The sequence below is a fragment of the Amia ocellicauda genome, chromosome 6, assembly GCF_036373705.1.
Source record: "Amia ocellicauda isolate fAmiCal2 chromosome 6, fAmiCal2.hap1, whole genome shotgun sequence".
Lineage (NCBI taxonomy): Eukaryota > Metazoa > Chordata > Actinopteri > Amiiformes > Amiidae > Amia > Amia ocellicauda.
The window spans coordinates 8,810,754-8,837,877 of NC_089855.1; the positions used below are offsets into that span (position 1 = coordinate 8,810,754).

At 48.2% G+C, this 27,124-nt stretch overlaps 3 protein-coding genes across 3 annotated transcripts in view; 1 reads left to right on the forward strand and 2 right to left on the reverse strand.

Annotated features, from left to right (window-relative positions):
• Window positions 1-2,128: 2,128 nt before the first annotated feature.
• znf654 (zinc finger protein 654) lies at window positions 2,129-11,785 on the reverse strand. Its single transcript, XM_066706020.1, has 9 exons — window positions 11,609-11,785; window positions 10,108-10,253; window positions 9,681-9,762; window positions 9,275-9,410; window positions 8,825-9,027; window positions 8,370-8,506; window positions 8,033-8,174; window positions 4,185-7,653; window positions 2,129-3,394 (listed from the first exon to the last, which is right to left on the reverse strand). The coding sequence occupies exons 1-9, from the start codon at window positions 11,732-11,734 to the stop codon at window positions 3,384-3,386; spliced, it is 4,452 nt and encodes a 1,483-aa protein (XP_066562117.1). The 5' UTR covers window positions 11,735-11,785; the 3' UTR covers window positions 2,129-3,383.
• A 35-nt stretch (window positions 11,786-11,820) lies between these two features.
• On the forward strand, window positions 11,821-14,868 carry cldng (claudin g). The gene is made up of 2 exons (XM_066706022.1): window positions 11,821-12,301; window positions 14,026-14,868. The coding sequence occupies exon 2, from the start codon at window positions 14,050-14,052 to the stop codon at window positions 14,683-14,685; it is 636 nt and encodes a 211-aa protein (XP_066562119.1). The 5' UTR covers window positions 11,821-12,301; window positions 14,026-14,049; the 3' UTR covers window positions 14,686-14,868.
• Window positions 14,869-18,117: 3,249 nt separating this feature from the next.
• LOC136750877 (5-hydroxytryptamine receptor 1F) overlaps window positions 18,118-27,124 on the reverse strand; it is a 45,180-nt gene continuing 36,173 nt past the window's right edge. The window contains exons 2-3 of the mRNA XM_066706021.1: window positions 21,839-21,972; window positions 18,118-21,527 (exon numbers count right to left, since the gene is read on the reverse strand). Coding sequence (XP_066562118.1) covers window positions 20,435-21,526 — 1,092 coding nt within the window. The 5' untranslated portion in view covers window position 21,527; window positions 21,839-21,972 and the 3' untranslated portion in view covers window positions 18,118-20,434. The remainder of the gene's footprint in view (window positions 21,528-21,838; window positions 21,973-27,124) is intronic.

Genomic DNA, 27,124 nt, shown 5'->3' on the forward strand with positions numbered 1-27,124 from the left:
TCCACTGAAGTGCTCAGTTTCTCTGCTGGGACTGTAGTCCATTATGAGCCTCGACTGAGACTTCAGCACACATCCATCCCTGCACACACAACTCCATCAATTGTTCACTTTGTTTTTGGACCGTCCGGGAAGTCCACAGGCCAAGCAGAACACTACACTTGCCTGAGCTGCACTTATCTGGCCAATATCTAGCCTAATCAATGGACTCCAGTCTTTTTTAACTGTTAAAATGGGGGAGATTAACTCCTCTTCAGGATCACTAGTGACCTACCTTCCAAACATGCCATTACAGAAGATGCTCTTAACGTGTGGAGCGATAAATCACTCCAGCACCCAGTTACAAAATAAAACATGCTATGCTTATGTGAGATTCATGAAAAGGCTCAATGATGCATTTGCAGTCCTGACAACAGTTCTATGCGGACATACATGTGTTTAAAGAGACGCACCTGGGTATCTATATGCATTCCTGTGCGTCTGTGTGTGTGTGTGTGCAGCTACTGCAGCTTTTTCAAGCAGAAGTAACACAGATTGTATCAACAACAAAAGACAGTTTATTAAACAAATCCAGATAAAGTACAAAACTGTCAATTTTACTTGCTTTGAGATAAAACTGCACAAAATAGGAATATTCGTCAGCTGTTGCTACGGTCGTTTTATTGCAGTTCAATGGCTCAGTCCCGATTTAGTCCCGTGTCAGAAAAACAAAGTGAAAACCCCTTTTGACATCCAAGGTGGAAGCCCGTACTCTCCGTGAAGACTGAAACCGTGCGTGTTCAGCAAAACAGTAGACAGAAAACTAGAACTGAATCAGGAACAGAAACTAAAGAAACCTGACTGAGATCTCGGCCCGACAACCCTTCAGTCGCCCTTCGAGGAGATTTTACTGGCAACAACAGAAATCACTCAGCATTATTAATTCCGCAACCAATCCGTAAAGTACACTTTTGATTCCCTTTGGTCTATGAAAGTAAACATTTTTCGGACTTCCATTTCTTATCCCAGGCACTCATTCTGTGCCCAGAGCTTTCCTCGTCTATCTACAGTAGAAGACGCCTTACCGGCTAATTTAATTTAAAAATAAATACAAGATTCTGTGTCTGTGTGTGTGTGACCCGCTCTGCCAAAACCACCGCCACCGTTACTTTGCATCTCACATCGGGAGAATGATCGGCTGGACTCGGCCACCAGTGCGCATCAATATCATACCTCGGAGACGCACGATTGGGGAAAGCGGTCACAGTATATATAAATATGTAAATACAGTATACATTGGTATAGCTTCAGCATGACAGCAGTCTATATTAGCAGAGTGGGATGGTAGATGGTGGCCCAGAGAGAGGTCTCCATCTCTCGGGTGTCATTTTCAAGATGCAGGCGATCGCTGGAGGTCCTGTAGCGAAGCTCGTCAGGACAGTGTGCCAGCGCTAGGTTGCCCAGTCTAGGAGGGGCGAGGGCAGACATGGTAACTGAGATCGGTCCAAGAGGTTCACTAGAATTCTAACCTCTAGTTCTAGACCGCCAGTGAACCTCTTGAACTGATTTCAGCGACACGTACCTGGCATTGAGGTTTTAAAGCAGTGATGGGTAAACTAACCCCTATTAGAAATAATCCGGAATGCAATCTGTGTGTCCTGTTCCTCTGTGATTCTTCCCCCTGAGGTTAAAGATAAATAATGGTCCATAATTCGAGAGGCATCAATTTCTAGGTAAACTCCGGTAACTCAGTAAAATCTTGGACCATGCTGTTTATATTGTTCAGTGTAAGTAAAGACTAATTGATTTCCTGAGTTTATAATAGCGTGTAAATACAATTAATCAACTAGCACCGAGCTCTTTCACCCTTCAATATGGAGTATGGGATTTCAATGAGACTGTTACTGTATTCCCTTCAGGAAAACGCACCCCCTGCAGTCGCGTGTCTGGGAGCCTGTAGTGCTTGTGTGGATGTGTGTGGCGGAGCTGCTCTCCGGGGAAGCCTTGTATCGCCCGCTCTCTCCCAATAGTAGTCTCTTCAAACGCCTGAAGAGATCAAGGACCTAAATCGCCATTGAAGCCACTCCAAAAGACCACTCTCCCCGTCTGCTGCATCGCAGGGTGGTATGAAAAACAGGTGAAATTGAACCTCTCCAAATTAGTGTTTGTTTTAATTAGAAATAAAAACAAGACAGACGCAGAGAACCCAATATTTCTTTGCAGATAAATCAACCAAATCACATTTTCTCCTCACACATTTACAGACCTCAAAATAAAAAGAAATAAAACAATAGGATCAATAATAAATTAAACCACTGCTCCAGCGCTATGTGCTGGCTCTAGGACACAGATGTATCCTCAAGGGGGACAACAAAACAGAAAAAATAAAAGGGGGGGGGGGGGGGGGGTACCAAATTAGTTTAACAAAATCAGCAATCTATGTAAGAAGAAACCCTTTGAACTGCTCTCCTCCCCGCACAGTCTGTAGTGCTGGTCTCTGGTGTGGGAAAGCCACACCCGACTCCACCCAGTCTGTCTTCACAGGTCGGGGGATAAAAATAATAAAAAATCTACCCACCCAGCCAGAAATCTGAAGCGTACATGGGCTGCACAAGGCACAGGGAATGTGGGAGGCGCTGGAGGGGCGCGGGCCTGCGGGCATCTTGAAAGTCACCACCACCTTCATACCTTCAAATCGGCAAAACATCACTCTGAGCAGGACAGCTGGAACAGGGCGGGGGGGACCAGCACTGCAATGGAAGTGGACTCGGACACCATGACCGCGAGGAGGATAAAATGGGTGGATTAAATACTGGGGCCACAGTTTCAGTGCAGATACAGACCGGAGAAGACCGGCGAACACGAGGAACGCCGTCGGCGCGTAACCCCGGGCGGCTGAGGAGTCCCGAGCAGCCTGCCACCCCGGCCCCACGCCGACCTCTGGACACCGAACAGAGCAGGAAGCGGATCGATCGCAGGCACTTCGCAGTCGGGGGCGAAACGGGGAATCCGGAATTTGCCGGGGTTGAACAAGAAGGGTGAAAGTGTCGGCTGAAAACGTGCCCTCTTCTGTCTCCTCTCCATCCCTCCTTCTACCATGTCACTCAGAGCGGGCACAGGGCTCTGCACACAAGAGAACGTGGGGACCTCTCAGAGGCCGTGTGTGTTTAAGCGTGTTGGTCGAGGCCCCCCCAGTGCACGCCTGCGTCTCGGACACGCCTCTCGAGCCCCTCGGCGGCGGGGGTCCGGTAAAAAGTGCTCTGAGGTAGCCCTGCGATCCAGGCCGGTCGAAGCGGTCGAGCCGCGGTCGAGCCCCGGCCGCCCGGGCACAGGGGCATCTTCAGTCCTGGAAACACGCTGTAACTTCCACCACTTTCATATATTTGTTTTTAAATCTCTTACGGATGTTACCAGGCACCTGAGAAGAGATTGAAAGATATTTCACTGATACAGGAATCACAGTCAGACCCTGAACACTGCAGTGCACCGAGGCATCGTGGGAACTGAACACCCTGACCTTGTGTACACTGTTGTCCGTGGTGGTGTTCAGGGGGTGATTTTGAGGCTGAAAACATCTATTGCTCTAGTTTACAGGCCATGTGACCCCTGGCTCTCGTTTTCTCTCGCCACAGACCAATTTCAGAGGACTCTAAGCAAGATAAAGATGTTAAATAATATGATTTTCCCTCAGTTTCAGAGTTCCTTCATTGCTAAAAGATGAACATTAAGGAAAAGCAAAGTTGAGGATAATCCGTCTCGCACACAGAGACTGGCGAGGAGAAAAGGGAACATTACACCGCATTGAAATGAGGGTTAAAGCTGTCAACGCATTCTGTGACAAAGCTGGTGCAAAAACACAGCCTGCTTCTCCAAAACAAGCCCGCCAGTCGTGCACCACATTTACTTTACTGAAGCCTGGTCTGGCACTACACTACACATCATGGGAAATAAATGACATTGTAATATTCAGTTACCACCCAATCCTGTCTGTTCTGCCGGAATCTAAGATTTGAGCCCTCAGATGCACCCATTTAATAAGCCAGGACAGTTTCCTCCTCTACAAACCACCGTCCCTCACTGAACGCAATGTTCTAAACTTCTGTCCATTACACTTTAAATGACCCATATACTTAACAAAACCCGGGTGAAAGACGGTATGGCTGGCGTGGGCCGAGGAGGAAGAGGAGGAGGGCGAACTCCCTACTTACTTTCTTCATCGGAGTCAAAGCCGAAGAGCGCCTGACACTTCTTCTGCGCCAGGTGGCTCTGCAATTCCTCCACCTTGCTGAAGAGCACGAAGCACTTGGTGCAGCGCCTCGGGCCGCCGGTGCTCGGCTCTGCCTGGTGCGGCACCGGGGAGTCCGTCTTGGCGGGCGATTTCCTGCGCTTGGGCATGCTGATGTACTGCTCGTCCAGGTAGGCCGAGGGCGGCGGGCGGACGAAGGGTTTCTTGGAGGTGCCGCCATACGGGGAGAGCTCGTCCGGGAGCTTCCTGCTCTTCTTGGGCGTCAGGAGGGCGCCCTCGGTGCCGGCAGGCGCCTTGTCCGGCTGGTCCTTGGCCGCCTTATCTGCTGCCGTGTCTCTAGCGTCTCCAGTGTCCAGCTCCTTTGCCGGTCCATCTGCTGCAGCCACCTGGGGCTCGGAGGCCTCTGCCGCTGCCGCTTTGGTCGACCCGGCCGTGCCCTCTCCCCCTTCCTCCACTTCAGTGTGTCCGTTTAATAGCTGCCCGTCTGAAACACTGCCGTCCCCGGAAGCGCCGACTGCCTGTCCCACACTCCCAACCTCGGGGGCGCCATCCCCGGTCTCCTTCTCGCTCGCTTTCCCCCCCACGCCCGGCGTGTACGTCTTCGTCTCAGCAGATTTCTTCCTTCTGATTTTCAAGGCCGAGACGGGGGTCTGCTCGGGGGCGTCTTTCTTCCGTTTCCTCTTCGCCGGGCCGCCACCCACCGAGGTCAGGTGCGCTGATGCGTCTGCCATGGTGGTGACCGTCGGAGGATAATGCAAACACTCGTGATCGTGCAGGATGGACATGTCGGTGAAGAGCGCGAAGCAGTCAGGGGAGCTGCACTGCGCCTGAAACTGCGGGTGGCTCTTGGTGTGCTGCGCCAGCTCAGCGTGGGTCTTGAACCGGCCGGCGCAGTTGTAGTGGCAGCAGAAGTACTTCAGCGCGTCGTCGTGTCTCTTGACGTGATCTAGGTAGTGCTGGAAACTCTGGAATCTTCTTTGGCAATACAGGCACCTCCCTTTGATCCGGGCAAAGACGAACTCCTGGACCCGCAGGTCGCTGGGGTGGGCCGCCTTCACGTGCTTGACCAGAGCCCACTCTCGGACGAAGGCCCGGGTGCAGCTCTCCGCCGGGCAGCCGAACTCCCTCTGCGGGCTCGGCTTGGACACCGACCCGTTCGCCCTCTGGACTATGGACGGATCCTTCTTCGAGGGTTTGTTTCTCTCCTGCTTCTCCAAGGCTTTCGGTGTGGCACTCAGCCTGTCCGGAGGTGCAGGACCGCTGGCGTGGTTCTCTATGTGGTTCTCCGGCGCCACCTGCTCGTGATTGGGGGGTGCAGGCGGCGGCTCAGCGTTGTGCCTGGGAGTCTCCGCAGTGCCGTTCTCAGTGGGAGCGCTGCGGTCATTTTCCCGGACGGCCGGCGTGTTGTTTTTCCTTTTCAATTTCTTTATGTGTTCCTTCAGGTGGTTGAGCGTCAGTCTCTGGTTCTTGAACTTTTTGCCGCACAGCACACAGGAGAGGTCACCCTTCTGCATGTGCACCGTGGCGTGCCGCATGATGTGGCCGCTGGTGCAGTCCTTGTTGCACAGCACGCAGCGCAGCTTGGCCAGGGCGTTCTCGGTCCGAGCTAGGGTGTTACGCAAGTGCCTCTTGGCGGGCGTTTCGGAGGCGGCGATCTCGTTCGGCGCCGGATGTGGCTGCGGCTGCTGTGCTTGCTCTTGCTCCGGGGGGGCAGCAGCCTCTTTCACGGCACTGTCTGGTTTACTGGCCTCTACCGCGATGCCCCCCGTCTCCTCTATCCGCAGGGTCTGTCGTGTTACTCCCCCCGGCTCTACCACGGTGGCCTCAGGCGTACAGTCCAGTTCGGCCACGTGGGCCTCAAGGGCCGTGTCCAGCTCGATGACCAGACCCTGGGGGGACTTGTCCCGCGCCACCACGGGCCCCTCTGGCAGCTTGTCGGTGAGCCCCTGTGGCTCAAGCACCGTGCACTCGGGTATCTGGTCCTGCTGTGCCGGCGGCAACTCCGCGTTCTCTTCCGGTGCCTTGACGGGGGACTGGATGCTGTCCGTGAACACGGCCGACTCCACCGGTCCGCTGGGTAGGCTGTCCGGCTTTGCCGTGGTTGTGTCGCCGCCCACCGCATCCGGCTGCTGCTCGGCATCCGGCTGTTTGGTCGCCTCCGGTGCGAGGACAGAGTCTCCCTCCTTCGCCAAGTCCTCGGTCGGCCCGGTGGCAATCTCTGACTCCCCCCAAGCCGGTACAGCAGGAGCGTCCTCGGCAGGACCATCCTCGGCAGGAGTGCCAGGTGGGGTGGCAGCGTCTCCGAGAGCCGCGAGTGGCTCCAGCGGTGCAACCACCTCTGGCATCTCCACAGGCTCTTCCACCAGGACGGGCGCTTCTACCACTGGCTCTGGGACAGGGGGCCGGAGAGGGTGGTACGGGAGAGGGATGGCTTGTAGAGGGGAGGCCTGCTCCGGAGAAGGGACCGGCTCCACGAGCACAGGTGGTGGTCGAGTCAGGGCACGGGAGGAAGAATCCGATTTTGGTTCCTCCAGGGGGAGGTCTTGTGCTTTGTCCGGCTCTGCCGTGGGGAGCTCAGGCAGTTTCACGTCCGGCAGGCACGGCTGCATCTTCTTCCTCGGCCGTCCCACGCGTTTCCTTGGGGCGCTGTTCTCCACCAGATGGGTGCTCTCCGGCAGAAACCAGTCGGGCTTCCGCACGTGGAGTTTGTGCGTCTTCCCCTCGGTCTGCCGGACGAGATGCCGCTGCTGCCGGGTGTCCAGCTGCTTGTTGGTGTTCTCCTGCACCATGTCTAGCTGGCGCAGGGACCGCCGCAGAGCCGACTTGTCGATCACCTTGCTGCGCTTACCGGGCTTCCTCCCCCGCCTCTTCACCGGCACCTCCTTGCTTGCCTCAGGCGGCCGGACGCAGCGCTGAGACGGGGGCGTGCTCCAGTCCGCACCCGTGGACTTCAGTGGCTCGGCGGGGCTGTCCGGGAGGTCTGAGGACACCCTGGTGGTCTCCCTCACCAAGGCGTTTGGCATCCACTTGTCCTCGGTCTCCTTCAGCGCCGCTCTCTTCACTTTGTCGCTCATCAAGGAGAGGCAGTTGGTCTTGAGCGTGATCAGATTCCAGAACTCCGGGTCAAAGAACAAGCCTTTCTTCAGGATCTGCAGCAGCTCGAAGCGGATGTGGTTCCTGATCAGGCTCGAGTCCACATGGTACTCCTGGTCGGGGTGGGTGTAGAGGAGATACACGGCCTTGTAGGACTCCAGGGTGCGCTCCAGGAAGAACACGAGGAGGGCGCAGGCCCGGCACACCTCCAGGTCGTTGGGCAGGAGGTAGGCGATGACCTTGTAGACCAGGGCCTTGGTGACGGGGTCGTGGTGCAGGTCCATCTGGAGGGCACAGGCGCACAGCTCCACACAGAACTGCAGACCCTCGGGGCCCAGCTGGAACACAAGCAGCACACAATGAGCACGAGCGCAGGGGCAACGCACACAAAACCAGCACTTCGTGTTCATTATCTTAACATCAACGCCCTTTTAAGACAAAACAGGAATGATGTGCCGGCACCAAGTTTTTGAGAAACCTTGGCACTAAACCCTGCCAACTGTGGGAAGACATTGAGCACCTGAAATACTTTTATAGTCACACCCTTTGTATGCAGTACAGTTTAACACCCTACTGTGTTACTGATCATCTCTACAAGGGGTGCGAGAGGGTGCGTAGTGCAGCTACCGAACAAACAAACACTGGAGCCTCGGCACATTTTGTGGACCAGCGGGCAGACAACGACAATGGCACACGGGAATAGGAACCGGCACTCACTTCTGTCTTAATGACCTTCATGAATGGGAAAATCATCTTGACGTTGGTGACTGTTAGTATCAGCTGCTGGCACTCCTCTAAGAAGTCCTGTCTGGAGGGGTTAGCGCGCAACTGCAGCCGGCTCCAGATGAAGATCAGGTCCCTAGGCAAGGAAAAGAAGGCGGTCTTCATTCAGGGTCAACTCAAAGCACAGTGCACAAACGCAGACGGTCTCAGAATATTAATTTGTATGAAAAGCAAAAGATGTGGGGAAAACCGTTTCTTTGACACAAAGGGCCGCCTCCGTTCCCAGAGGCACAAAGACCGGGCGGAGCACAGGGCTGAGTCTGGAGCTCACCAGATACAGCACATATCTCCGCTCTGCAGCTGCTGGACCAAGAACGCCTTGCATAGCGCCAGGAGGAAGTCGTCTCTCTCCTCGCTCTCCGTGTTGCAGATTATCTCCACGGCATCCGTCCCATCAATCTCGGCCATCTGTTGGGGGAGGTGGGAGTGGTGTAAGTTTCCGGAGAGAGAGAGAGCGCAAATGCGAGACCCTCGTGGAACGACTGGAACTACTTCACACGTGCACAAGCGTCTCGGTTTACGGTTATTCACTACAGCACGACTCTGTACTGGGAATGGGAGCACGACCAGGAACAAAGACATTTAAAATGTGATTTAATTTAAGTCAGATTGGGATAGAGGCTGACTTTTGTGTAGCAGAATGCTCTCTACAGGCTGGGGTTTTAGCACAACGTCCCTCACTGCTGTATAAAAAAGGCAGACCGACACTTCACCGACCGCCCGTACCTCTCGGTGCAGGTGGTCGTACAGAGACGCCTTCAGGAGGCAGGTCAGGTAGGCCTGGTGGAAGTACAGGTGTCGCCCCACCTCGGCGTGGCGCATGCAGCACTTGGACAGGGTCACCGCCTCCTGGATCCGCTCGCAGGCCAGCAGGTAGCGCACCCGGAACTCGAAGAAGGCGGGCAGCTCAGAGCTCAAGTACTTGTCCACTGCGGCGAGGAGGCGAGAGGGGCAACAAATTAAGCAACAACTACAGCTAGCGGAGGGAGCATTTAAGGCCGAGAATACAATCAGAAGAGGAAGACAAATCACTCACGTTACCGACAATAACAATCTCACACAAAAGCCGAGATCGTAGACGCTTTGCATCCAAACACCGATGATGCATTTTCAATACACACACACACACACACACATCTCTGATTATTTCTGTCCAGGCCACAAAGCCCTGTGTACCTTTGTCCTGAGGTTGTGGTGCCTCTTTCAGGATGCCCTGCAGGACCGGGTTCTCCCAGGGGCCACCTTCTTTGACAATCTGCTTCACTAGAATAAGGTAGACATTCTTGTGTCTCGCCAAGCACAGATGGCATTCCTGTAGGTACAACAATATACACACAAAATAAATACAATCACAAGGTCACATACAGAGAGAGAAAACACAGCACTGCTGATAAGAGCTGCTGCCATCAGATCAAACACATACTGGTCAACTCACAGCATCTCTCCACGAGCACAGAGGAGCTCACATGTATGCGACAGATAGACACGACAGGATGCGTATTTAAACTGTGCTCGGGCACCTGATGCTCTTCCAGCCGATTCCGAGCCATCACGTTCAAGTCATCGAGTGCGGTCGACTCACCTGAAAGGAGTCAAGAATGTCCTTCAAAGGATCCTCCAGGAATTCATCCTTCCCAAAAAACAGCAGCAGCTCAAAAAAGCTCCTGAGAGTAAAAACAGAAACGAGGAGTTATTTTTACCCTCTTCAAAAACACGAGGCACAAACGTCATCTGTGCAAGAGTTGTGCTGTTGTCAGATTTTTTAAAAAGGTTCTTGACATTTTGTTTAGGATTGTTGAGCCGATTATTTTAAACGAGAGTGAAAACAGTTCGGTTAATCGACACACACAAATACTGAAAGCACTATTAGGTTTTCAACCAAAACACCCTGGCACAGAGATCATATGCAAAGAATGACACGAAATGCATCAATCATGTGACTTTCAAAAGAGATCAGAAGTATTTCTCCTTCCCGTGTTGATTATAGATTATATTTATATTAGACTCACAGGGCCAGGCTGCTCAGGGCGTACTGCACGTGCTCGCAGTCCGCGGAGAAGGACGCCGTCCCCTTGGTGAAGTAGCACAGAGCCATCCGGAGCACCTGCAGCTGGGGAAGCGGCACCTGCCATCTCCCGGTGTGTTCCTCAACCACCTGCCAAGAGGAAGAAGGGCATCAGTGAGGCCCGCGCGGATACACGGTCAATACCCCCAGGGCACGGGGTGGGGTTCACTCGAGACCCTGCGCCACACTGATACGGCACCCTGGCACACTTCCTCGCAGCGGACCTGCAAGAACCGGTTCCGCAGTGAGGATCTCGGAAAGGCAGAAGACATAACGTTAAGGGCTGCCATCAGAGCCACCAGCATGTCAGTCGGGAGCGCTTGGCACCAAACAAACACTTTACTCAGGGAAACACATTCTTAGATCAACTGTATGTTAATTTAATATTATAGTGGAAGCAAAATAAGTCAATTTATAAACCATGCCGACTATAAACCTCAAAGCCCAGGCCCCATTTCAACCCACATTCAATTATGTGATTAAAAGACTATTTGAAAGAGAAAGCCGCTGTATATATCCGGCATATTGATGTGCATCACAGCCATGATGAAGGAAGAGCATGAATGAATGACTTAACCCCTTGTGTGACAGCACTCATGCCAGCTTGTCTCTCTAGGCCCTGCACACCTGAATCCCTCGCACTGCCTCCCTTTTAAGCATCAGTGAACACTTGAGAAACCTTGTGCAGGTCATCGGAAAACAGCAATCAATTCACGTTGCACGTCATTCACACAGCAGACGAGTGCACGGCGCTTCCCTAGCAAAACCACCGGGCAGTAATGGCAACCCGGGCAGGAAGTGAACTAAGTTTTGCGGCGCTTGCATTATCCTGGAGCACAGCCTGTTAATCCCCACACAAGCAATAACTCGCATCCCAGCGGCGACATATGCAACACGAGCTTCAAAACCTGGACCCAAGACTCCTTCCTTTGGAAATAGGGGAAGTGTGTAGCTGTGGAGTAGCGGCATTTCCCTGCAACTACAATACAAACACTACTTTCGTCCATCTTCCGCCTCCCTGGCAAAACTTAATGCGCTCGGATAAGGGCAGGCGCGGGGAGCCCCCGATGGACCCCCGAGTCCAGCCCGATCTGTCGGCTGACGTCACCGCGGCCGAGGTGCGGACGGGGCTTTAAACGCGACCGACGGCTCTTACAACAACAACAGCCAGCGCGTCTTCCTCCGCCGCTGCGTTCATCTGGGGGGCTTGTTTACTACACCCCAGGCCGAGGACGGGTGTGCGTGTTGGGGGGGCACTGCGCTGGGGGTCTGGGTGGAGGACGGCGCAACAACGCCGGCAGACACACAAACAACAACTGGGAACTACAAAGAGCGGAGTGGGAAAGTAAACAGGAGCTGGACTGTCCTAACTGGGGGAGGGGAACGGCTCGGTGGGCGACTCTCCCCAGGCGCGCCGGCCGGGCCCCCCAGGCGCTGGCCCTTACCCGGCAGAAGCTGGCGCAGTAGTGCTTGCTGTGCAGGCCCACCCCGACGCTCAGGCCGTTGTCTGCCAGGCCGCCCAGCTCCTCTCGGAGTCTCTCTGCCTCCACATCGCTCTCCTCTTCCGCCATGCCGCTCGTCTCAGCCTGCGCGTAGCTCGGCCACACAGAGCCCCAGCGAAGAGCGCTTCCTGCTCCGCCCCCTCCTCGGCCTCCGATAGGCCCAGCGCGCCGTCAATCACGTCGCTCTTCCACCGGCCGGAGCTCCTGATTGGACGCGGCCAGCCGTCATTCAGAAGCCCTCCCCAGCGCCGCCGTGCTGGGACTACGGGGGCTCTGATTGGACAAAGGCGTTCATCGCTCACACGGGAGCGGCAGCCACCGTTTTACAAAAACGCCCCCAGTTGTTTGAGTGAGAGCTGCTAATTGGGAGATGATTGACGGAGATGAATGATACGGCATCTCTGAGCACCCGATTACAGTGTGCTAATTGGCGTGTGTGTGGGAGCTATGGATCACACTGCTCTGTGTTATTTAACATCGCTGACGTCACACACTGGAGGGCATCACGCTGGTTTGGACTCTGGGAGCTGGGAAGTGATGTATAAACATGGGCTTAATTGTCACATTTACAGAAATGACTTCAACAAATGAATCAGAAGAAAATACACTTTCATCACCTCATGCCTCCAGCAGCTGGTATTTTAATTTAATGTTTTTAATGACAAGTGTATTCAAATAATGCACTCACAGGGAAATGCATAAAACAGTTTATTCAGAGTATATTTTGTACACACACTCGAGAAAGGCCCAGTTCTCATCTGCAGTGCCTGTCCCAGACCTGGCTGTAGTGGATAAAAACAAAGGATGAGAAAAATGCAAACAATACTTCAGAAATACCTACATTGTGAAGCACAACTGTCTCCGTGCACTCATATGTGTGTGTGAGTGAAAGTAATGTAAACTGTTGCACTTTCATTCTTGGGGGCAAGGTCATGTAAGGTAACTGATGGTTACTTACACAGAACTACGAGTCCCATGATGCAATGCGCCCTGATTACAAACAGGTGACTCCATCTGTCAACAAACACGTGGATCCAATTCATAATGACATCGAGCTCAATAATAATAATTAATAATAATATCAGGTATCGCCTGATCGAGGGCAGCCAAATCGATCCCGATTGGTGCAACACGTTTTGTATTGTTATTATAATGGAAGTGAAACAATATTGTATATGCATAAATAAATGTGATGACTCCAAGTCCCTTTATATAGTATTTTATTGACATTTGGATTAAGGTTTTTATCAATGTAATGAACCAAGAGGTGACGACCCTAATCCCTGTTGATTGGACATTGTCACGTCTCTGACTGACGATTAAAGCCAACGATTATATTGTTCAATCCACACAGCAGTATCTGGATTATTATTGTAATCTAATTAACGAAGCACGGAATATATGAGGCTATATTATATACTTTTATCATTTAAAGCATTTGCGTGTAGGTACCATCCAGATAGTTGACCCAATGTTTAGCTTTATATCGTTGAATTGAATGTATGATGTCAAATTTAACTCAATCCCGTAAATGGTCACATCCCCTATAAATTCAAACGGGAGTGCCTCATGTTGGGCATGGTAGCCTGCTGTCTGGACGATATAAACCCTCTGCTTGCACAGGTCACAGCAGTGGTGAGTCTGTGTTTGCAGATTTTGCACAATCCAGTCTGTGTGTCTTGGGTAGGTTTGATTTATGTAGGTTTACCTGACCAACACTCAATCCTTACTATACCGTTATATTGCACTGCATTGAGAACATGAAGTTTTGTGATAATATGCAAATTATGGATTTAACTAGCTTTACATGAAGTTTACCAATGGGCTGTGATTGATAAGAGGTCCATGTCCTCGGATTGTAAAACAGGATCTTGTTAAAGGGTGAAGTGGAGCATTTTTGCTTTAAAATAAACTTTTATCCATTTAGTCAACGTGATGCAGCACTAAAAGCTCCAAAGTTTGATGTCCAAATCATGAACGCCCAAACTATTCGGGGGAGATTCAGAGTTAGTTTAGCGTCCCCTAGTGGTGGAAAGTAAAATGGGGGTTCAAATTGTTCTGGGTTTGAGTTGAAGTCAAGAGGAGCGCATCATTTAATTGGACCAGTCTCCGCTGTGTCTAGTGAAGGAACAACTTCCAATTCTTGTAGTTCACATGAGATGGCAAAAGTTAAAATGCTGTATTGCATGAACACGATGGAGATGGCTAGGGGAAAATGGAGTAAATGCAACCACATTAGAAATCCTGAGGAAGCACTAAAGTCTAGGCTTCTGTACTAAAATGGTGTAATGCAACCTGTTAATTGTGTATATTAAATTAAACCAAGCCTCTTTTTTTTTTTTTTAATTCCTACATCTTAGATTCCAGACTCTGTTCCCTGCAAGATGGCATCTACTGGTCTACAGATCCTGGCTGTGGCGCTGGGGGTGCTGGGCTGGCTGGGGGTCATCGTGGCCTGTGTCCTGCCATTGTGGCGCGTCACCGCTTTCACCGGCAACAACATCGTGACGGCGCAGGTGTTCTGGGAGGGGCTGTGGATGAGCTGTGCTGTGCAGAGTACAGGGCAGATGCAGTGCAAGGTCTACGACTCCATGCTGGCTCTGTCACAGGACCTGCAGGCCTCCCGGGCGCTCCTGGTCATCGGCATCCTGGTGGGCGTGGTGGGGCTGCTGGCCAGCGTTGTGGGGGGCAAGTGTACCAAGTGCATGGAGGGTGGCTCCACCAAGGCCCGGGTCACACTGATGTCTGGGGTCTTGTTCCTAGTTGCTGGGCTGCTCTGCCTGGTGCCGCCCTGCTGGTCGGCCAACAGGATCATCCGGGATTTCTACGACCCCTTGGTTTCCCAGGAGCAGAAGCGTGAGCTCGGCGCGGCCATCTTCATCTGCTGGGCCTCCTCCGGCCTGCTCCTGACGGGCGGCAGTCTGTTGTGCTGCTCCGCCTGCGAGAAGGAAGGTGGCGACGTGGCTCGGTACAAGCTGGCCCACGTGGAAGGCACGAGCAGGGAGTACGTTGGCACCTGAATTTACAGAACATTTGGAGGATATTCCCACACACTTGTAATGTGTGTAGAGCGATGACCCACTTGGTCTTGTTTTATACTCTTGATCAGATTTTATTCGTGAGATTCTTTAAATGGTATGAAATAAAGTGTTTTGCAGAAAGTGTCTTAACAAATTTAAATGAAACGGTCTGATGAAATGTAAGCTGCCCGTGTGAGGTCTGTGTAATTTACATCCTGTCCTTGTTTTAATTTGAAAGTTGAGATGATATAATGAGCTACTGAGTCCTCCCAGTTGAGTTGTAAACCTACAACTGCACTAGGGGGCAGTATTGGTTGCTGTAAAGATCTCATGAACTGACTACTAGTCTAGAGCAAGCTTGGTAGGGAGGAGCCCTATTACAGCATTTTAATAGTTACATGAGTACAAATCTGGAGAAGTGTAATTTGTATTGATTTAACCAAGTAACTTCTCCAGTGAAGGCATGTAAAGGAGCTCTACAGCTCAGAGCTTCAGATCTCTGGACTAGTACCTCATCTTGTTCTAGAGCACTTTGCACACCCTCCACTCGACTGGCAAGTTCAGAGCACCAGCTGGATGTCTGTTGGGCATCTTTGTGGGGGAAAACCCCTGATTGGCTTTATGTTGGGTTGGCACAAAGCGGAACGATGTAATTGACGGGAGGTCCTGATGGTTGCAGAACCCAACCGCAATTAAAACAGTGTAGCATCTCAACCCATGAGTGCGCAGGCTTGAATTTGTTTTGTGTTTTGGCAAGTTACCGGATGCTTCTTGCTCCTGCTACAATTCTTTCCCTCTGTTTTGTAGCACCCGTACTGCTTTTCTCCAATAGGTGGCGCCATCTCCGTTGAAATAGGTTTACTTTAATTGCATATTAATGCGCTTCATGAATATATATTGTTTTCATTTAGGGAATGAAAAGAAAGCCATAGAAAGCACACAACCCAGCCACAGCACAGACACTGTTTTACAGACTGTTTTTATTCACAGTTTGAATGTAAATGATCCCAAAATCTTCATCCCACTCCCTCAGCTTGAACTACCTACCTGGGCATTTATTTCAGAGCCTCATGACGCTCTGTATACTTCCTCCTTGTCTTCAGTCCTCACCTCGAAGCGAGTGGAAACAGCTTGGGGATGCTCTTATTGTCCACTTCTGACCCGGGGTCTCTGTTTCAGTTTACTTGAAATTAAAAAGGACCCTTTGGTTGACTTGCTCTATACCTTGAGGATTGTTGAATAAAATCCCCTCACATTGTGTTCAAACTCTTAACTCTGTTATGATGTCATGATGATGTTATGGATAGTCAGTAAGGATTCAACAAAACTAAAATCTGTTTCATAAGTTGCTGCTTCAGGTTCTGACCCGCCCCTCTGATATTTATTAGGTCCATTCTAATTCTAATTGTGTTGTACTTTGCACTTGACAACATCACACTTTCCACTTGCCAATCACAAAGAGTGTCTTTTTGTGTTTCCCCTGTGGCGCCGGCGGCTGCTGCTGCTACAGTGCCAGCAAATATAAATATCTTGTGATAGAGTATGAGAGAAGCAGAAATGATGGACTCTGGTGTTTATTCAATGTCACCTCCAGAGAAAGGCAATTGGAACGGTTTTATGCCCTGCAGGGAATCCTGTGCCACACCGCAGGATGGCTGGGCAGAGACTGACCCCTCTGAGGTTCCCTAATCTCTCACTCTGACAGACCTGCCCTCCTCAGGCATGGTGGGAAGGGATGTTGTATGTGTGGCTTAATGTGGGGGTTAATGTCTGTAATTAGTAAGAACAGACACCTGGACTGCAGTCTGGCCAGGGACAGGGGTACCAGTGGTACAGAGCAAAATACAGCCATGCATCTGTGTCCTCTCCCTGTGAGCAAATTTTGGTTTTATTTTGTGGCAAAATAAGGAACAGTCCTCACTGTTGCCCTCTCTTCTCCCCTGGAAAAGAGAGTGACCCCCATGGAGACTTGTGGAGTCAGGTAAGGTAAATGTCAAGCCTCACACCCAGGGGTCTTTCTCCCGCCTGCCACTGTGTTGGTGAAAAGCGCCAGGTCATCATGGACTTCACAGTTTTTATAGAAGCCAGGACAGGCTATGTGAAATCCCCAAAGTTCAAATGGAAAACTCCACTTCAAAAGCGCTTCAAAACCTTGACTGTGGGAGAACAGTTACACAACAGTTCTGCCACTTCAGTGGCCACACAGCCTGAACAAACAGGGCAGAGACAGTCAGATGGTGCTCTGTAATGCTTCAGAGCAGAATGTGAAATTATAGAAAAGCAGTGAAGCTGGCCAAGTTAAAAAAATAAGTATATCAAAAAACTGAAACACCAGACAAAAGTGCAGGTTTCTTGCCAAGTCTCAGACACGCCCAGAGTTATTCTGAGAACGCCAGCCCTGTGTGTGAGGAAAATTATTTGCATTTTCCAAGCATTACATGTCAGACATTTATTTGACCTACAGGGGTAGGACAACATCTTTAAAGTGCCAGCACTGAATGACAGGATGTGATAGGTGATAGACAATGACAGCAGTGAAGAGCCAAAAGAAAACTCGGGTAGTAGTGGCACTTTCATTCCCAGAGTGGCATGAATGACTGGGTGCCATCGTTAACAGGACCGATGCATAACGAGGGAGCCTTTACATCGGTTTTATTTCTGAAAATCTGCTTAGCTGTTTCCAAAGCTGTGGCTCGTTATTCACACTCATAACACCGGTACATCTGGAGCAATAACATAATTATCTCAACACCGCGTGATTCAATCAGGCAAATAAATAAACGTAACGAAGAAGAGGAATTTGTCAGGGGGACATTCGAGGGTAGTTTCACACGGCCTCAGCGATGGATCAATCCTGAGACACAGGAGGGAAAAGCCTGTGTAGGAGATTGAGCTTTGCCATTTCTTAAAGTGCAAAGGTGTCTGCTACTTGAGGACTTCACTACGATGCGCTGAACACTTTATTGCTTCCCCACATCTGAGTGCAATGATCGCGTGTGGTTGGTGACAGAGTCAGCTAGAGAGAGCAGAATAGAGCCATGCATCTGCATAGTTGCCCTGCAGGCACACTTTGGTTTTATTTCGTAGCAAAGTTAGGAACAGTCTGCCATGCACGTGGTGGTGTGGTTATCTGGTGACCAGTGGCATTGAAAGTGTGAGGAGTGCATTTGGGCTTCCTCACTGTGTTGCCCTCTCTTCTCTCCTGGAAAAGACAGTGACCCCCATTGAGGCTTGTGGAGTCGGGTAAGGTAAATGTGAAGCCTTGCACCCAGGGGTCAGTGAGTCGGTGAAAAGCGCCAGGTCATCGTGCACTTCGCAACTTTTTTAAAATACTTTTGTAACACATAGATACCGTGCTGCCACTTCCCCTTCCAGAAGCTGTGCAATAAGGATGATAAGCAGATGAAGACACTGAACACAGAGGAACGGGACTGATCTTTGAACGAGGCTGAGTTTATTTAGGCAAAAATATACTTTTCTAAAGATCTATCTATTTCAGGAGCATACTCAGTGTTTGCTTCGTGGGTGTGGTTTAGAAAATAATCTCCTCTTAATCAGAATCTGAAGACTTCCGTACTTCATATAGACCTTTAGGGGCATCAAAAGTAAAATAAAAAGCTCTTCATGCACACAAAGTCAAAATTGCCCTTTATTTTGCTTATTGGAACTATAAGCATTAAAATAAAATGAAAATCAGATAAATTCCTTAATCCATACAAATTATTTAAATGCATATGGGGTTATTCAAACTCTCAAAAATAGAAACATACTTTCAATCGACCTAATCGAGTCATGATCATAATAATAATGGAAAACAAAATGGAAATATATTCTCTCTTTACAATCATAATAAAAATAGCAACATTTGAGCTGGAAATACAATATTCAGCTGTTTTTGGCAGCAGATATAAAACAGAAGCAGATACACACATAGGAAACACATCTCTTCTTATAGGCAAACATGAAACCCTGATTCCTTAGGATCCGATCCCGTTGATGTGGGATGTGATGTGGTTTGAGTGACAGTGGTCGGTCACCCATGGAGAAACAATATAAAAACAATCGAGCGGGATTCGATTTGTGGTTTTGTGCAGGCGGCTGGAGAAGGTGTTGTGAACCAGCCATCTCCTTCAAGAGAGAGTGAGGAAGCACACTGGCTTTCACTGAGGATTGAGAACCAGACTAATGGATTAGCATGAGTAAACAAGACAACGACTGGATAATTAATGTTTGTTATTGATTGACTGATTCTTTAATTTATTGTGCAGCATCTGTTTCTATGAACAGGACAAGATGTTCTCAATCATTTGGAATCTCCATCTCTTTGAAACAACTCTTCCTTTCCTTTTTTTTGTTCCACTCGGTATGTGAATATCTGGAACACAACGATGGCTATCTCTCTGTGCCAATGTGACTCAGTCCTCCTCCTACCGTGTTTGGCTATGCTCTCTGGGACAATCCTGAAGGTAAATCCTCTGCCGGCTGCCAATTCGCAGCTGACACATTCCCCAGAGTGCCCTGTCGGCCATGGGCCATTCATATATATATATATTTAATTGTATGTATATATACAGGAGTCTATCTGCCTGTGTCAAAGCACCAGCTTGTGTGATCGCTGAGAGGAGAACATGTTCCCCCTCTTAGCTCTCAGTTTAAAAAAGCAGAAACATTTGGGGGGACTCCACAAACTCGGAACTCACTGAACTCTGATTGCCATGTCAATAATGTCTCCTCCCCTATTTATTATGTCCCTATTAAGGGGCATAAACACAAAGAATGGCACTTTACAATCCAAACACTCTGATTAAAGACTCATATTTAAGATTGGAACGAGTTTTGGGGGGATTGTTCCTGTCAAAAATAAACCTGAAGAAAAGCACTTAATGAAGAGACGACTTAAACTCTTTGAGGACATTTGAGGACAGTGACTCCAATGAAAGATGAGACAGGGGTTTAGGGGCTGATATCTCATTGCAACCCGTGCAGAACGAATCCAGAATTACACACAATAAGCCCTTTCAGGGTAAAGATCTAAAACCGAAAATGTGGCATTGATCTGTGCGACGAGAAATCCTTATTTGACTATTAAGATGTGACTGATACTTAAAAACTCAAGAACAGCTTTAAGGGCTTGTATTGATCGATCAGCGTTGCGTGGGAGGTGCTACACCTAGCAAAAGACCCAGAAACCCTGAAATGCGGTCTTGTCTCAGCAGGGCTATCAATTTCCTTTCCCTTTGTCCCACAGTGCTGATTACTTAACAAAAACCTGTGTCATCCTATATCCAGAAGACACCATTTGAACAGCTTTGATGGCTGTGATATTACTTGAAAGGCCTGAATAAAACCCTTCACCTGCCTTGTAATCCTTTACCTCCAAATTCCCTTTCCATAGTTCGCCATCATAAAGCTGTGCAATCCTTCTGTATCCAGCGACTGCAGGAAAGACTAGTTATCCCAATAGACAAGCAGGATACTAGAGATACAATGTTTACAAAGCAGTAGGGTTGGTACAGCTGGTATACACATCCACAAACCAAATAACCCATGTATCTCACCAACTATACAAACACACAAACAGCAGAAGATCATATCCTTGTGTAAAAGTCGGAGGTCCCACGTCACCGAAAAATAAGTCATATTATAAGGTAACATTCATGTGTGTGTTTTGTCCCCCTTCCAAGGTTCATAGTTACGGTTTCTAACACAACCCGCCGCACAGGATAGTTTTTGGTTCCTCTGCGCTCCATCAAAGGTAGTGTCTGCACCTGATGAGCTTCTGGAAGGCCTTCTTGAAGTCCTCGTTGAAGATGGTGTAGATGAGCGGGTTGATGAGGGAATTGAGGTATCCCAGCCACGTCAGGAAGTCGGCCACTATGTGGGTCGTGGTGCACGTGGAGCACACATTGACGATGAGCTCCTTCAGGAAGAAGGGCAGCCAGCAGATCACGAAAGCCCCCAGGATCAACCCCAGTGTGGTGGCTGCCTTCTTCTCCCGTGTGCATGAGATCTTCTGCCTCCTCCAGGACTTCTCCCGACAGGACTCGCCTTTGGAGCTCTTGATGGTGATGTGGACACGATCTCCCTCTGTTGAGGGCTCCGAGTAGGACTTCTCCGGCGGGCACAGGCCGGGGTTGCCCTTCAGGCTCTTGTCTGTGCACTCTGGCAGCATGTTGCCGTTCATCTCCTCCTTGGCAATGCGGCTGACGCTCCTCCTGTGATACAGGGTCTTGGCCGCCCTGTAGATCTTGTAGTAGAGGATGAGGATGAGCGCCAGGGGGATGTAGAAGGCCCCAAACGTGGTGTAGATGGTGAAGGCAATGTGATTGTGCTTGATGATACACTCGTCCTCCTCGCTCTTGATCTGCTGCCTCCAGAACAGTGGGGGCATGGAGATGAAGATGGAGATGACCCACACCACAGTGATCATGATGGCCGCGTGCTTGGGCGTCCGTTTGCGGGAGTACTCCACGGCATCCGTGATGGCCCGGTAGCGGTCCAGGGCGATGGCGGCCAGGTGTAGGATGGAGCAGGTGCAGCAGGTGATGTCCACGCTCAGCCAGATGTTGCACACCACCTGGCCCATAATCCAGGACTCCTTCACGATGTAAACGATGCTGAAGGGCATCACCAGGATGGCCACCAGGAAGTCCGTGACGGCCAGTGAACAGATCAGGTAGTTGGCCGGGTGGTGCAGCTTCCTGGTGACGATGATGGCCGCGATGACCAGGGAGTTGATGGCCGTGGTCAGGACTGCTAGCAGGGACAGGGACAGGGAGATCAGGATCTTGGATACGACCGCCGAGGAGACGGTGTCATTGGTGTAGTTGGATGAATTCATGCTGAGGGAGGTGCGTGGGAGATGTCCGTCGTCATCATCATCCATGTCCAAACCAACAAAACAAAAACAAACAAACACACATATTAGCTCAGGAATTAACATGAATCTAAACATGCCAGTCAATGTGTTTCCTAAATAACAGAGCTAGCTGGTGGCCTATGAACACAGATCTTGGACAAAACTGGGGGCTAAGAAAGCTTAGCAATGTTGAGTAAATTAAGAATTTATTCCCAGGATGGAGAAGGGACCCTGTCGACCAGCACCCACTAGAGAATGAAGATATGATGTTCTCTACCATACTTTTCTTCATACCTTTGCAGCCTCTTTTCAGGGACCACAGGCCTTCTTTGTGAGCAGGAATGCCACCCAATCCGGGCCTCGTCTTCAGTTGGGCTGAGCCAGAGGTGGAGATGCCAGTTCCATAATGTCCATCAATGGGTGCAACACTGTCATGTGGAGGAGGAAGAAGAAGAAGAAGAAGTGAGAAAAACAATAACATTTTGAGACTTGTTGCAGGTGTGCTGGAAAAGACGGATCCCATTTGTTTGCTTCTTTGCAACAGGAGAGGAGCCTACTGCCATCACCCTTGACATTTCATTGATCAAAGGGATGGGTGCCTTCGAAATGCACAAACGCTGTGTCTCATCTCTGCGTCTTTGAAAAGGAAATTGGGATCCCCAGGACCAGTGAAGGAATATAAAAGCGCCCACTGGACCAAAGCGCTCATTTTATTATGCATATAAGGTATTTAAGCCTCACATCTTCTCTTCATCCTTCTCCCTATTTGCTGCTTTTGTTCAGGAAGGAAATCAATGTATTGCTTAATGTAACTTCACTATATTGACATGGGTAGCTTGTGAACAAAAAAACAAATACAATTCTGTTTTTCTACCTGTTGATTACCATCTGGTGCTAACTAGGCAAGACAACTGCTCTCTATTTAATAATGCACATGCAGTTTGCAGACATAATGTTCTGTATGCATACAAACAAGAGTATAAACACTCTCACACACACACAACTTTGCATGATTGCACGCATTATGGTTGCATGTAAAATGTTATGAAACAATCTTAAAATAATTTGGAAAACAATAGATAAGTAATATCAATCAGCAATATTCCATACTATCGATTATATAAATCAATAATATTTTATACTATCAAACAACAAAATCGCTTGGGGGCAACTATTCCCAAAGACTATTTTGATGGTCCATTTTCAGGTCTTGTTGTTTTTATTGCGGATGCTGGTAATAGTGGTAATTACATTTAGTCATCGATTAGTTCTCCATTATAAATGTTAAGGATTAGATTAAACTCTAACTTTTGGGGGTTTCAGGAGAGAAACAGATTGGCTTTCTGATTATCTATAAAATATTTTTTTTAACATACTTTAATATTCATAAAACATAATATCAATACATTTATAAGGTAAAAACACTTTAGACAGTAGACACAAGTAATTTGCATCAATTAGGCACATTGAGCAGTAATTGTATATAATTCCGCTTTAATTGCAGTGCATAGCCCCTGTACTTGGAAACCTCAAAAATGGTTTATTTAATTAAGTAGGTCCATTTACTTCTGCAGATTGGTCATAAAGGCAAAGGTTTTTAAAAATGCATGACACGCTCTCAACCTATTACTGATTTATTTATTATGGAGAGCACTGAGGGGAAGAGCATGGAAAAGAGTTGAATGTCTAACGCTAACACCTGGGTAAAAATAAATGGGCATTCGCATTCTCAGAAGAACTATTTCTAGCTTTTCTGTTTCGAGAAGCGTGCAGTCATCCTCAGCCATTCTTTATCGGTTTGTTTTTGTATTTTTGCGCTGCGGTTATTTTGTTTTGATGTCGTAATACATGTTCCTTCACCTCCTGTAATCATGACTCTTCAGGACCTGCAATCTGAGCTCAAAGGACGTCTGTCACCACTGTTGTTAACTCTTCATGACTCCTTCCCACACTGTTAACTTTTCTGCCTTCTGTTCCATCTCAGTCTCTATAGAGCGAATTAGACAACATGTAGAGAGGCTGTGCTCACCTCCCAGTAGGGTCAGGTAAATCAGCTTATTTGTACTACTGTAAATGCTGGTACTTCCTAGAGCGATTGTTACTATCCATGCAATATCTGTTTTCTAGAATCAATAAATGTTAGGTAAAGTTCTGTGACTATTTTAAAGCAAAACTAACTAAAAGACTGTCATTTCTTCCCAACAGCATGTTTTATTGAAAGGTTGCGAACCTTTAACAGGACCTTAGCCTGACTGTGGTTGATCTCCATTTAAAAAACAAACACACAGAAAACTATGCGATCATTAATTCTGCCACTTTCCCGGTAGCTCAAGTTAGGTAATTTGTTCTCATGTCTCGAAATGCACTGATATTTTCCTGGGCGTTACATAACAGCTGTTAACATGAATCTGTTCCCAAATGCCCTGAATTACCCTGAACGTTCATGCTAAAAACCCAGCAGAACACATCCTCTGCTACAGGCTTCCCGTGTGTGCTTGTTTTCTGTCCTGGCCTTGCTGATTAACACCATTATTGTGTGAGAGGCGACTGATGCTTGAGCAAAAAATTAAAGCATCGAAAAATGACACATTTCCCATCACCTCCCTCTTACTGTACGTAGCACAGATCGATGTTTAAACACAAGGCTGGGCCTGAAGTGATATCTAATGACACAACTGGATGCAGAGGACGGTGTTATTCTAAAAGCATGTCTGGCCTTGTTTCCTCCATGTAAACAGATGAGTCTTTAGCAGAGAAAATGTACAAAGGCTTTTAGGCTCGAGGCCTTGGGCTGCAACTGTGAGTTTAGAGTTGTTTCTGACATAAAGAGGAAGTTTTACCCTTTCAGCCTCGTACTCTAAACCCCACACGACAGCCTTGGGGCTTCTCTCCAGGGCCCTGGGAGGAGAAATGTAGTGCTGGGCTGTTAGACCTTCACAAGAGAGTGTAGACATTGTGGAAGAACAATGCAAGACTGGTGGTGATGAAACACTGTCATGCACTGGCTTATTTAACTTCATATCAACCTGCCTGCTCTGGCTGTGCATCAATTTGATTTGAAGGTATTATGCCTCTCCTTTAGGATATTGATAGGTTTTGCTTATTTGTTTTTAAATAAATGTGCTGTTTTGAATGCTGGACAAAAACAGAGATTCTATGGTTTATCTCACCTTCTCAAAAGAGCACAGACACAGTGATTAATGTAGGGTATTACGCAGGAAAGACTGTTGTATCAAGAGGGTAAGTATGTTTATCTCATAACAGTGATATTTCGTCATTAAATCAGGAATTTTATCTCGGTTTGAAGGCTAAAAAACATTATTCTGACTGATGAAAGCCTGATCTGTATCCTTACTTAGCATAATCTGATAACCTAACTGAGTAATTTCCCTGTCTACTGCCCATTGTCTGTTGCCATCACCTGAAACTCTACACAAATTGCAGTTTGCTTAACAGAGAAGACCAAACACACTTCTCTGACAGAGTTGTGCCCATTCAAGCTAGTGTTGTCCGTCCTACACTGTGAATCAGGCAAAAAGAGCGGCGCTCCAGTTCCAACCAGTGGACTGATCACTGTGACATTCAGAATTGTTCTTATTTTTAAAAACAGTAGAAATAAAAACATGAATGTCCAGTCAAGCACATCCAATAACCAGCACAGCACCAGCCTGCACACAGAGCTGGAGGATCTAGCACCAGCTCCACTTCCATATCACATGCAAGTCACTCTAACTGAACCCAATCTAGGTAGTCTTGCATCCTTCTTGCATTAAAGGGACTGGATGCTTGTTCCAGTGGCAGAGTGACACAGGTCCCACTGTTAACATGGACTGTGGAAAGACAGAAGAGCAATGCTGGCAGAAGAACAATGCACTGTCCAACCTAGAGCGACGGTCACAATCTCATTGTGATGGTCATTACTCCTCAGTGTCATGGTCATTGGTCAGAATCTCAGTGTGATGGTCATTAGAACATCAGCATGATGGCCGTTAGAATCAATCTCAGTGTGATGGTCATCAGTCAGAATCTCAGTGTGATGGTCATTAGAGTCTCAGTGTGATGGTCATTGGTCAGAATCTCAGTGTGATGATCATTACTCCTCAGTGTGATGGTCATTAGTCACAATCTCAATGTGATGGTCATTGGTCAGTGGATGTCAGAGGTCTGCTCTGATCCGCCTCTGAACCCAACCCGCAAGGTCAAAAGACAGCATGAGGACAAGGGGCTCTCTTAACAGTCCAGACACTTGCGACTGCAGCAGGAGCGGAGGCCCAGCTGCCTGCCTGCCAGCTGCTGGGGGGATGTGTGTGTTGGAGGATCTTCCCAGGGCTACAGTTGGCTACAGTTGGTGATCTCAGTGTATTTTGGGAAATCTGGGAAATCTGGGAAATTTTCAGTTTATCTGGTGTTAGATAGATAAGAGTTGGAAAGTTTGCTACTTGAGCGCAGAAGCTTTTAAAGTCATTCAGGAAATTGCTCCCAGTGAATGACTGTAACTTGACTGACTGAAACATTTTAAATCCAAAGTATCCCCAGTGTTTATTCACATGTCCTAGCTTCCTGCTGCATAAAACCCAAGAGTGCTGCGAGTGAAAACCTCACTGGGATCCATTATGTTCTTACACAGAAACATACTTTAATAAAAGAGCAGCACTAAACCATACTAAATAACTAAACTAAATATGCAGAACACCAGGGGACAGAGCCAAGGCACTACAGGTAGAAATGACGTGAAGAAAAATGACATTTGAATGCTGCAGGACTGTAGACATAGTACTGATTATACATTACATGGAATAAAACACTCATTACAAACTAAAACCTCAGCTTCCTAGAGACGTTAGTCATAATTGTGTTGGTTCTTCTTTAATCATTCTTTGTATTCATAAAAATAAATAATGAGTCACATACAGAAGCTGATATCTATTTATCGGTCTATCTGTCTATCTATCCTACTTCTTAAAGTGGTGGTTTCAGATTTCTGGCTAAAAAGTAATATACAGTGAGGATCTGTTTCTAGTACCGCATGATAAAGAACAACAGCCTAAAGGTCTTCTTTAATTCTGGATGGACACCAAGTAACTGTGTGGGATCCTGTTTTATGACACTGCCAGGGAACTGTAGAATCACTTTAGTTTGTTTTTCTCTGTGCTGACTTGTGATGAATAGATACAGACTCAATATCTGTTATTATATTGTCAGCACCAGTCGTCCTCCGTGACGAATTTCAAATTTCAATCCAATGGTCTAAAGCTAAATCCATCCAGATACTGTCCTGCTTGAGATCATGTTGTGTTCCTTGACCATGTTGTCTCCAAACAGGGAATCAAACCAAATCCTGTGTCCAGATAAACGTCCACTTTCCTCTTGAGCTGAGTTATCCCTCTTTTGACCAGGTCTATCGGGTACAGCTATAGAAGAAGCTGGTAATGGATTTAAATGATTAAGAAACTACTTGGTTGAGTGATCAACCCATGTAGATTATGTATATCATTGCATGCGTGTGTCCCTGCTGATCTGGAAAAGCTCCTCTGGTTTGATGTGGTCGTTGCCTTTCGTGATTTTGAAGACTTGGATCAA